This window comes from Ctenocephalides felis, unplaced genomic scaffold, assembly GCF_003426905.1.
Source record: "Ctenocephalides felis isolate EL2017-DRISC unplaced genomic scaffold, ASM342690v1 CF-g0.4_SCAFFOLD_01492, whole genome shotgun sequence".
In the NCBI taxonomy this organism is placed as follows: Eukaryota; Metazoa; Arthropoda; class Insecta; order Siphonaptera; family Pulicidae; genus Ctenocephalides; species Ctenocephalides felis.
This window is the reverse complement of record NW_020537646.1, coordinates 48605218-48618119: the sequence shown is the minus strand read 5'-3', so window position 1 is coordinate 48618119 and position 12902 is coordinate 48605218. Positions and strand designations below refer to the sequence as shown.

The window sequence follows — 12902 nt, the reverse complement described above, 5'->3', positions numbered from 1 at the left end:
TATTACCTTTCCTGCTATTGTATTTGCTACCCCATGCCATATGATGACAATTAAAATCGCCAGTAATTAAAAAACTCGTGTTGATTGTTGAGATTGTGTCCTTGATATCTGAAAAATCTAATTCTGTTCTAGTAGAGCAATATACTGACAGAATGCAAAATGGAATATCTGTTTTAATAATGGCGGCGCACATTTGTATATTCTTATTATTGTTGACTGAAGGAAATTCCTCACAATTTATGTCATTTCTAACAATGATTGCTGCTCCTCCATATCCATCTTCCCTGTCTTTGCGAAACATTCGATATCCTCTGAAAGAGTATTGATACTCCGGTTTAAACCATGTTTCCGTGAAAGCCGCGATTGAAATTTCATTTTCATAAAGGAAATGTTCAATACTGGCCTTATTAGCTGTAACAGATCTGCAATTAATTTGTAGTATTTTTATTTTTTCAGTCATTTATTTATCATATATTATTATTGTTATCTATCCATATCTTTAATTAACTCTTTCAGAATTCTTAGTGTATAGTCTTTTTTCTTTTTAATGTTCTGAATTATTTCTTCAATTAACTTATCGAATGGTATTTCAACTCTCTCACTATTGTCATGAGAGGAGGATTTCTGTTTTGTATTAATATTGTATTTAAATTTGTACCTGCTTCGATCCTGTGTATTGGGCATATTTTCAATTGTTTTGTTGTTATCACTAACTTTTGTTGTGTTTATGGAATTGTTATTTCTATGTGTCTGTTTAGATATTGTTGCTGAAGGCTTCGTGGTTACTGGTTGTTGATTCATTACTACCTGTTTTTCCAGCTGCGTATTCGGCAATTCAGGAAATTTCATTTTGCTTCTAATTTCTATGTCCGGACTTATGACGTTGGCATATGTTATGTTTATAAATGCCTTGGCTTCTCTGAAACTTATATTATTTTCGTTCATTATAGTTTTAATTTTCATATGAAACAAATATTTTTCACACTTTTTATCTATGGCTTGATGTTCCCCATTGCATAACGCACAAACCGGATTCTTTTCTTTGTTCACACAATCCTTGAAACTGTGTTCTTGTGCACAATAGCTGCACCTCGCTTTACCTTTACATTGGCTGGTCACGTGGCCCATTCCTTGGCATTTGAAACATTGTGTCACTTTGTTGTAAATTTCGACCCTGCATTTGACAGCGTATATCGAAACACGGTCAGGTAAACGTTGACCTCTGAACGTTATCACGCATACCCTTGTTGGTACTAATACTTTGTCTTGTTTTTTTTTTATTCTTCTAATATCTAAAACAGGAATTTCTGATTTTATATTTTCCATAATATCTGATTCAGTCATTTCGGTGTCAACGTCATATATAACGCCCTTCCTAATCAACATAGAAATAGGTATATATGCTTTTAATTTCTTTTCCATAAATAATTTCTCATTAATTATTTTATTGGCAGCGTCATATGTATTAAGCGTGATTTTAATTCTGTTAATGCCTATGGATTTTATTTCTGTAATATCGTTTTTATATTGAGGTAAACTGCTAAATAATATTTTGCCTAATGTCATTTGATGTACTGTATTTTTATCTTTGTCTACTGATTCAACATATATGGTAAATGGACCCATATCATTCTCGGAGTACTTCATTGTTTTGTAATTATCGCCTTTTATACTTGAGTTCATATCCTGATTTTTAACATTATTTTCATTTTTACTTACATTTTGATCATTATTATTTTCGCCTTCTTCCATTTCTTCTGCCCAATTTTGTGTATTATTATTTTTATTACCTTCACTATTATCATTAACTGTTTTATTGTTTGATTGTTGCTTTATTGCATTTCTTAACATTTCATGATTTATTTTTTTAATTGCCTTACTTTTACTATTTATTTCTTTTTTATTCACTTTAGTTAAATCACTTTCCATTTTATTAATTTTGCTAATAGCATTTTTTAACGATTCCGATGTCAATAATCTACTCGTATCACCTGCTACACTTACACCGATTTTATACACACTGTCTATGTCGTCCGACTGGGCATCGGCTTCGCCGTATGGCCCTGATTCCATTATGTAATTTTAGACGAATTAAATTTGCTTTCGATTATTCCACGATCTGTACGCTTCGAGAGCTCAAATGGTCGGGTTATTTGTTATTTATCAATTTTGGTTTTTGATCGTTCGCGGGGATTCGGCATTTCTTAATTACGCGATAGATTAAATGTATATATTTTGTTGGAATTTTTGTTACTATAGTTGAGTGTACAAATGATTGTTAGAACACTTAGAACTGTACGTAAGCAAAGAGTTTTAAAATTTAGTTGTTATTTTGTGTAATTAAATTGTATTGATTACGGTTATAGAATTTGATGATGTGTTTAATGCGCGTTTAAGCAGTTCGCAAAATGTGTTGGCGCGAAAATGAAAAATCACGTGGTTCGAGTGATTATTAGAGATTTAATTTATTGATGTCGAAGTGTTGTTCATAATAATTTTGAAATGCTGAATCTATTTTTTTTGTGTGTTTTCTATCGTTTTTTCTTTCATTCGCGCGGGTTTCTTTGTTTTTTTTTCGATTTTTAGGAAAGGCTTTTGTTCGTCCAAAATAGATAGGTCTTTTTTTTAAGTATAATTACGAAGATTTTATCTTAGAATTAGTGAAACCAGATTACAAATTTATTTTGAGTTATACATTTTAGTCTTAGTTATATAGTCTTTATGAAATTCGTTTGTTAGGAAAAATATTGATTATTTTCATAATGTTGAAAAATTTTCATTTAATTCGCAGATTTTATTCGATATCATTTTGATATTAAGTTTGACAGTAATTAGTTTGTTTTACAAAGAATTTTTATTAATTGTTCAAGATATTTTATTTTACAAATTATAGATCTAGTTAAAAATATGTATTTACGGAGTTACGGCTTTGTGAGTTTTTTTTGAGATTTTGGTAAATTTTTCGAAGTTTTTGTATAATATCGTATTGCAAGAGTACGCGAACCGTCGTATTTATTTTCATTTCCAGGGACCTAGAAATTTTAACTGACAAAGTTGATTGATTTGACTCTAAGGTTTTGAGTATTCTTGGAAATGCGTGTGGCGAGAACGCTTTAGTAAAAAAAAAATAGGAAACGCGGAACTGAATTCGAGACGGTTCACTAGTGATGCAATAATTAACTTCCCGAAGGAGAAGTTTATGTTTTCATCAAAAAATCCGATTCGCTAATTTAATGTTTTCTCGACGTTTCAAGCCATTCTGAATCGAATGAGACCAAATTTGGAAAAAGTATGTGTGTGTGTGTGTGTGTGTGTGTGTATGTGTGTGTGTGCGTGTGCACCAACAGATTTTTTGCCGTAAATCGACGTTTTCTCGAAAACGGCTGGACCGATTTCAAAAATTTAAAAGCCATTCGATGTATCTCGACGAGGACTATTGTTTGTCAGTTTTGTGCGACGATCGGCCAAGCCGTTTCTTTATAAATGGCAGAAAAGTGAAAAATTTTTCGTCTACGTTTTAGCCTGCAATTCTGAATCGATTTTGAAAATTCAAAAACCGTTCGAAAGATATTGGTTGGGAATCGTGCTGATTAGTTTTTGGTAGAGATCGGCCGGGCCGTTTTCTTGTAATAAAGTTTTTAAAAAAAAAATTTCGACGATTTTTATGATTATTTTTTTGACGATAGATACCATAGTCTTCTAAATCATACTAAAATATTACGGCCCTACGACAACTGGTTCAGCTTTAAAAATTCGTCAAAGTTTGCAAAAATCAGTATGGTCTTTTTGGCATTTGTCAAAATTAGACTTTTGATCGACGTTTTCTCAAAAACGCCTGAACCGATTTTAGAAATTTAAAAGCCATTTGATGTATTTCGGTGAGGACTATCGTTTGTCAGTTTTGTGCAACGATCTGACAAGCCGTTTCTTTGTAATTCGAAAAAACTTTTCGTACATATTTAAGCTCATCCTACCGAACCGATTTTAAAAAATCAAAAACTGTTCGAAAGATATTAGTTGGGAATGATGCTGATTAATTTTAGGTGAAAATCTACCGAGCCGTTTTCTTGTAATTAACTGTTGAAAAAAAGTGTTAAATTTTCGTCGACATTTAAGCTCATCCTACCGAACCGATTTTAAAATATCAAAAACTGTTCGAAAGATATTAGTTGGAAATGATACTGATTAATTTTAGGTGAAAATCTACCGAGCCGTTTTCTTGTAATTAACTGTTGAAAAAAAGTGTTAAATTTTCGTCGACATTTAAGCTCATCCTACCGAACCGATTTTGAAAAATCAAAAACTGTTCGAAAGATATTAGTTGGGAATGATGCTGATTAATTTTAGGTGAAAATCTACCGAGCCGTTTTCTTGTAATTAACTGTTGAAAAAAAGTGTTAAATTTTCGTCGACATTTAAGCTCAACCTACCGAACCGATTTTGAAAAATCAAAAACTGTTCGAAAGATATTAGTTGGGAATGATGCTGATTAATTTTAGGTGAAAATCTACCGAGCCGTTTTCTTGTAATTAACTGTTGAAAAAAAGTGTTAAATTTTCGTCGACATTTAAGCTCAACCTACCGAACCGATTTTGAAAAATCAAAAACTGTTCGAAAGATATTAGTTGGGAATGATGCTGATTAATTTTAGGTGAAAATCTACCGAGCCGTTTTCTTGTAATTAACTGTTAAAAAAAGTGTTAAATTTTCGTCGACATTTAAGCTCATCCTACCGAACCGATTTTAAAATATCAAAAACTGTTCGAAAGATATTAGTTGGGAATGATACTGATTAATTTTAGGTGAAAATCTACCGAGCCGATTTAAAATTTAAGCCGATTTTCATGGAATTTTTTTTTGGCGATATACATCATGGTCTTATAGAACTTATTGTAATATTACGGCCTAACGACAAGTAGTTTAATTTTAAAAATTCGTCAAACTTTGCTAAAATTATTATCGTTTTTTTTTTAAAGTAGGATAATGAAGTATATTATTTACACATTTTTTTTTGATTAAGTCGATTATTTACACATTTCGAGAAGTTCATGTAACTTGCCTCAAGGCTAAATACCAAACCAACTAGTTTAAAAGTTTTTTTTAGTGTTTTAGAAAGTTATACTTTAGAATAGTTGTAAGATGATAGATTTTAAAATTTGTAGGAATTTGTTTTTTTTTGTCTCAGCCAGGGGTTTACAATCATTTTCGAATACATGTTTCTGTTTGTAAAATACGAGCGAATTTCTTTTTTAGTTTAGTTTTGTTTGCGTTATTGAGTTACAGTATTTTTTTTATTATTTAGTTTAATCTCAAAATTTAGAGCAGTTTTGAGAATTGCGGAGTTATTCGCCTCCGTGCATATGAGGTGCCGAATATTTATTTGGGAATGCGTCAGAAACAACTGCTTACAGGGATTTGAATTGTGGAAAATTTTTGTTAGGTAAATCACCACCGCCTGGATAGCTTGTATATAATTCAGTGCGAAAACTCTTGGTGACACGGATTTTCCATATGCATTTGAATTGATCAGGGTGTCTTTGGTGATTTTCAATTAGAACGGATATAGCCACCCCGATCTAATTGTAATCAGTCGAGCCCACTGACATTAAGGTTGATACGGCTCATACTGCCATTAGTGGAGTGGGATTAGAAATTTAATTTTTATATTTGATAGTTTTTTTTATGGTTGTCACTTTTAAAAAATATTTAGAGCTGTTTTTATTACTTTTTTTTTTTTTAATTAATGTTAAAGTGTTTGTTCGTCGTACGTAATGATTGATATTTAGTTTTCGCGATAGAAAAGATGGTTAAAGGAAAAGTCGAATAAATTATATTTTCTTCAGTTTAAAAAAAATCATAGGTTTCTCGTCCCTTTCATTCAACCGGTTATGTTATTTTGCAATTATTCCATTAGCGCAACAAGACGGCAGTCACATGTTTATTTAAGTATAGATAAGGTAGATAGGAATAAAGAATTAGGGATATAATAATTTAGTAAGATCAAAATTGCAGAATAGGAGAAAATCAATAGATACGCAGTAAAATCTAGTTACATAAATTTTCGAACGGGTACTCTCTAGGTGAGACGGAACTGTTAGAGATGCGTAAAAAAGGGCGTTTACAAGACGCAAGGCGACGAATGTCGAAGAGAAGGATGGACAGAGGGTAGTTCTTAAGACGGAGTAATAAGATAAAGTAAATACATACGTCGCAAATTTTAATATTTTTTTTAAATATTATTTTTAAATACGTCGCGAAAGAGATAGGTTGCAAAAGTAAAAGTTTTTTTTTAGTTCAATGCGTGATTCGGCTTGCAAATATTTTATAAATTCTGTAAGATTAATTTTTGATACAATTGTTATTTATTACACCTGTTGTTTGTTTGTTGTTTTTACGAAATTTATTATATATGAAAAAAATTGCTTGTTTAGAGAGTTGTTGTTTTTTTTTTGACAATTCATGTACGCCCAGATAGAATAGTGTTAAGAATAATAATTAGATTGAATATATAGATCGAAAAATAAAAATAAATGCATAGGTAGCAAATCTTATAAGTGAGATGGTTTACAAAGTAAAGTGGAAAAAAGGCAAATTACAAAATGGATCATAGTTTAGGTACTGTTGAATAATTTGATAATTTGCATATTGCTATAATTTAAAATAAAAATGCGCATGATTTTATTTTGTTGTCGTTTTTTGTTTTATTATCGTATCTATTTTGTTATGCCTGTTTTTTTTTTCTCGTGAGTAAGTCCATCATAAAAAAATTGCGCGATCGGACGAGTTGTATTAGGAATATATTTTTGTTAGAGATAGATAAATACGGTTTTGATAATTAGGAAATTTACCCGTTTAATAATTCAGACAATGGTGTTATAAAAGAAGTTTGCTTAAAATAAAAAAAAATGAGGAGAAAATTACGAATAGGATTTTGAGTAAAGAATGTTATGAATAATTAGAAGATAGAGATAGAATAGGGCGGTTTAACAGCAAGTGCAGAGACGTCGGTTCGTACTTTGGTGTTTCTTTTCCAACACTCAGAGAGCACCGGGCGATACTTTATAACCGTTGAGAATGATGTTGGGATAAAATGATATTGGGATAAAATGATGTTGGGATAAAATGATGTTGGTGAAAAATATGTTGAGAAAAAAATAGATGTTCTTATGAGGGTTTCAAGGAAATGAATGAAATAATTCGCGTATGAAGGAATACGACGCGAAAAGAGAAAATTGGGGTTAATAGATAATTGGGATAATGATTAATTGTATTTCTGATTATTTTGATTTTATTGTGAAGGTGGTTATTTAGTTTAGTTGGGAATTGAAAAATTGTGTTTGAGTATGTATATTTTTGTGAATGCCAGCTGGCCAGCAAAGTATAAGAGATAAGTGTATTTTTATTTTTCCCTCGTTTTAGATGAAAATGTTTTAGGTTTTAATGCAAGATTTGAGTGAATGTAAATTTTAATTGATTGTTGTTTTGTGTTTGATATAATGTATGTGGGTTATACTCGGGGTGTTTAAAAAATAAATTGGGGATAAAATCGAGTTTCGCGAGTTGTGGGATAATTTGGGGTTTTACGGTTTTGGGGAAAGATCGCCCGGCCTGGTGTTTTGATTTTGATCTCACAGCATGGGTATACGGATTTGGGCTGTGGGAGCACCCCCAGTGAGGGTTCTGGTGCTCTGAGTGAGACCGTTGAAGCGTGATACATCACATACAAGCTGATTGCTATCACGCTATCCATTTGGAAGCTTTGGTTGTTGATTATCTTATATGTATTTTAGTGAAATTTTGTGGATAGAGCCGGTACTTTTTACCACATTGTACTGCCGCTAATGTGAAGTTGTTGAGCAGATATCCGCTCCCGATGCCTGCTGTAAAACTTTCGCCATCAGTAAGCGTCGCACACTCAGCCGACTCAGCACACTCGTTTTAATATATATACATACATACATACACATATACATATATATATATATATATATATATATATATATATATATCTTATATATAAAAATGGAGCTCTCGAACAAATGATTCGGTAAAACTCGAAAACGGCTAAACCGATTTGGCCAGTCTTAGTCTTGAAAAATTCGTGCTAATCAGTAGGTTGTCGGAAAGGTGAGATAATATTTCAAAATCTCGCAGAAACTTTACATTTTTAATTTGAAAATTTTTGTAGAAGCGTAATTTAAATAAAACAATGGACGAAGGCTAATACGTGAAATGTCAAACGTTTTTGACAGATGATATTCAATTACGTTTAATAGTATGTTTTACGTGAATATTATTGAATTATGATTAAATTGTAGTAAGTAGTTTTATTTATTTACAAAAACGTTATTAAACTGGCCCAAACTCAAAATATCGACTTTTTTGAAATGTTAATATGAAAATGCATTTTTTGGCGTTGTAGCACCTTTTTTGCAAGTCATATTTTTCTCAAACACGGTGCTCTGAAGGATCTTATTTGTATAATTATATACTTATTGATATGCATAAGACATTTTCTAGGTTATTTTATTTTTTATTTATGGTCTTTAAATTCAGAATCTAAATTTGGTATCGATCGCAGGGACATTTGGTCGAATAACATTTTCCAAGTTATAATTTCCCAGAATTTATCGAAAGATAAGATAGTATAAAAGAAACTTTAGAATTTATAAAAAGATACAGATAGTATTATATGAAGGTCCGGGGTTAAAAAGGTCCACCACCCATGTGTCAAAAACCAGTAAAGTTAAGCATTGTTTAACAACAATATTTAAAATACGTATAACTAGCTATTACCTTGATTCTCATGACTTGCTATCGGGAGATAAACGGTAATCTTTGAAAATCCATAATAAAAGTATTTTTTTTCGTTGGTAGTTTTTTAGCATTAGTTAGAAGTGTAATTATTTTGTAAAATACGTTTAAAATTAAAAATTTAAATTTTATTTATAAATTAATAAATTTAAAATTTATAAATATAAAATAAATATTTTATTATAAAATAGCTTATTCCAAACGAACATGTTGTCAGCTTGGTAAAAATTTTTTAACATTGTCTATCATAGTTTTATTATGTTTCTATATTTTCATTTTTATTCACATATTATGTTTAACCGTTGATTATGGTTTGTTTCCACATGCCATATATTTTCTATGTTCCTACTGCGCATGATCGCTGAGAAAATCTTCGTAATATGAAACCACTAAAATTCTCTCTATCTCGTTCTCTCATCCAATAACGATACAGTTTCCACTATTTTCCGCAAACACGCACACATTTTACTCTTGTACACACATATACTCCAAGCTGAAAAATATGTGATAAACAGAAAATTACCTTGTCTTATGTACCTCTTTTTTACAAACGTTACGTTGACGACATTTTAACTTGCATTCCTACTCACAATATAACCAATTTCCTAAATTCTTTTAATAATTTCGACACACACCTTTGTTTTACCGTTGAGACCCAACTTAACAACTCCATTATTTTTTTAGATATTACCCTTTTTATAAATAACGGCTCCATCACTACATGTTGGTATCAAAAATCCACTTGGTCTGGACGTTATTTAAACTACCATTCCTATCACCCCAAATCGACTAAGATTGCATCTATCATCAACTTACTAGACCATGCCATCCTTCTTTCTCATCCATCACATTGGGAAAAAAATATTAATTTGATATATTCTACCCTTCAAAATAATTCCTATCCACTACAACTTTTACGCTCAGTAATTAATAATAGATTACCATTTCTTCGTAATAAATTCCGTACATCTTCCTCATTTACCTCCCATTCACAACAAAATAGCATCACTTCACAAACCCTTAACCCTTAACAGGGTTAAGGGTTTCTTCATCTCATTACCGTACATCGATTGCCTTTTCCACTCATGGAAAAAACTTTTTTTTCATGGTCTGAAACTAATGTGTTCGACTGGACACACTCTCACAGACTTATACACTAATTTAAAAACTCCTACCCCTATTTCCCGCACGTCAAACGTTGTATATGTCATTGTATGTAATGATTGTTCAAGTTGTTATGTTGGAGAAACTTCACAATTTCTCTCAAAAAGAATGCGCCAACACGAACTTAACAGTCTTAACAGGAAACAAAATAAAACCATGATCACCGAACACGTCTCCAACTTTAAACATTCTTTTAATTTCACCAATCCAAGAATTATTCATCGAGAAGCCAACACTTTACGCAGGAAGTTCGCTGAGAGTATTTTTATACAAATATTACCTACGATTAACAATCGGTTTGATTCGGCTTCTCTTTGCAATATTTACCGCGATGCTTCGAATAATTTTTTCAATATACGCAATACTTCCTAACATTTCTTTTATGTTGTATATATTTAACTGATTCATTTTGAAATTGCTTAATATTGATAAGTTTGGAATATAAAGTGGAAACAGAAGTTTGGTCATAATATTCTTTACATAAATGTGTTTTTAATACTGAATAATTTGAAATTTTATTACGGATAACTTTTACTAATACTTTACTTGGTAACATACTTTTTACTATTAAAAATAATTTATGTGCTTCCTCGGGTAATAAATTTACATGTAACGAGTCACATGCATCAATAAATGCACGTACATTGATTTCATTTTCATCAAAATTTGGAATAATAGCTAGAGCTAAATTTAAATCTAATTTATTTTCATTACCATTACGGATTGTATTCTCCATCTTGTGATTGAATGGTCCCTTGCCCTTGCTTAGGTATAAATCCTTATCCAGCCGCAAATATACACAATAGAATCGCCTTCTTGGAAAATTACCACTACTCTTTCCGCGTCTCAAAATAGCGTAGATGAATCACTTTTCAAGTTTTGGTTTTATTTCTCATAGATAATATTCGTTTTATTAAGTTCGGTAATGCACTTAATTACTCGGTTTTAATACATTATTTTAGTTTTATTTGATGATTTGTTTTATTATTGTAGTATTTTATACTGGAGTACTATTTTATCATAGTTTTGGTTTTTATTTATTACAGTTATTACTTATTGATTGATATTTGTAGAATAATTAGTTATGATTTTGTTTATTATTTAGGAACGCCACAATTTTATCACCACAATTTTGATATATTAACACTTAATTTGAATTCACTAGTTGAAGTTTGTTTTCACACACACATATTTTTATTATTAACTTCCCGTAGGGTAAGTTATTGTAATGGGCCGAAAATCGGAATTGAAAATTTTTACATTTCTCGACGTTTTGAAGGTTTCTGAACGTTTTGGCATACCTCAGAAAAAATGGATGTGTGTGTGTGTGTATGTATGTGTGGATACAAATTTCCAGTCACGTTTTAGGGCGCACGGATCAACCGATTTGAATGGTTCAAAAAACATTCGATTCCTATTGATTGGGAAAAGAGCTGATTAGTTTTTGGCAAAGGCAGGTCCAGCCGTTTCGGAGATACGGAGCAAAGAGTGCAGAAAATAGAAATCGAATTTTTGAGCGAACGGAGTATCCGATTTGAATGATCTAAAAAACATTCAATTAGTAATGATTGGGAGAAGTGTTTATTAGTTTTTGGCAAAGGCAGGCCCAGCCATTTCGAAGATACGGAGCTAAATATGTAAAAAATGGCAGTTTTTGAGAGAACTAAGCGTCCGATTTAAATGATTCAAAGAACTTTCTGCTTGTCTTAACAAAATAATTGATTTTGAAAAAAAAAATTTTGTTCATTTTTTTTTTTTTTTTTTTTTTTTTTTTTTTTTTTTAGTATTTTGTATATCGAAAATATTTAAGATTTTATTTTTAATCCTGACTATAGTTCTAATATACTTTAGAAATAATTTCAACTCTGCAATTCGGTTTATATAATTCTTATAAATATTACACAATGTTACAATATTTATAATAATCTATTTGAAAACATTCAGTATTCCTCGAACATTTCGTTACGGTGCGGGAAGTTTCAGCAATTTGCCTTAAGGCACGATGCCATAATTGCCTCAAGACAGAATTCCACTTACAGCTAGTTTTATTATTGATTTCGGAGTAGGTATCGTAATTAGCTGCCACCAAATGAAGAGATATTAATTATGGGTTCTCTTCTTGATATGTAAAAATAAACACTTCTTAAGATTTATAGATTTTATTTTAAATTGTAACTTACATTATTGGGTGTTGATATTTTTAATCTGTACTTGTTGGCGGTTCAAACATAACTAACTCCCGCTCACTAATAATCAGTTTTGTACCTGATTTGATTCGACCCTTATTGTCGGATAAGGGTCGATTTATAAAAGTTTTATATAAATGGTACCAACATACGAGATTTAATTACAAACATATTTTAATGAACATGTGTTAAACATAAAATATTATAATAAATACATAATAGTTCTTAACAATATATATATATATATATATATATATATATATATATATATATATATATATACATATATAACAAATATTAATCTCGTTCATTTCTTGTTTCAGACCATCTAACACAGGCTTGGACAGTGATAACTTGCCTTCTATTGGATAAATATTTTGTTTAATTGCATTTGCAAAATATATAAATATATCATCATGCGGGTTAATTACAAATACAGTAAAACCTTTAATGGCTGTGATTATACATTTCTCTAAGAACAAATATGTTTTACTACAGTAATAACAATATGACACATCATTAAATTTGTACCTATAAAGCTTATAATAAAAATATTATAATCATATTGCAAATAATTTCTAGTTTTTTTCTATACGTTACACTCACTTAAAACATTAGATTATGTTTTTTGAATGTTATTTACTTGAATAACATTTATCTGAAACATATAATTAACATAGCCATTACTTTTGAGACTTTTAAGATGTTTTCTCCTGTTCTCAATATTTTAATATATGC

General features: G+C 30.5%; 1 protein-coding gene across 2 annotated transcripts in view; it reads left to right on the top strand.

Moving 5' to 3' along the window:
* Positions 1 to 12671, top strand: part of LOC113370306 (probable phospholipid-transporting ATPase VD) — a 420055-nt gene extending 407384 nt beyond the window's left edge. For both annotated transcript variants that reach the window (XM_026610976.1, XM_026610975.1), the window contains exon 10: positions 12488 to 12671. In XM_026610976.1, coding sequence (XP_026466761.1) covers positions 12488 to 12536 — 49 coding nt within the window. In that variant the 3' untranslated portion in view covers positions 12537 to 12671. The remainder of the gene's footprint in view (positions 1 to 12487) is intronic.
* The last annotated feature ends 231 nt before the right edge of the window (positions 12672 to 12902 follow it).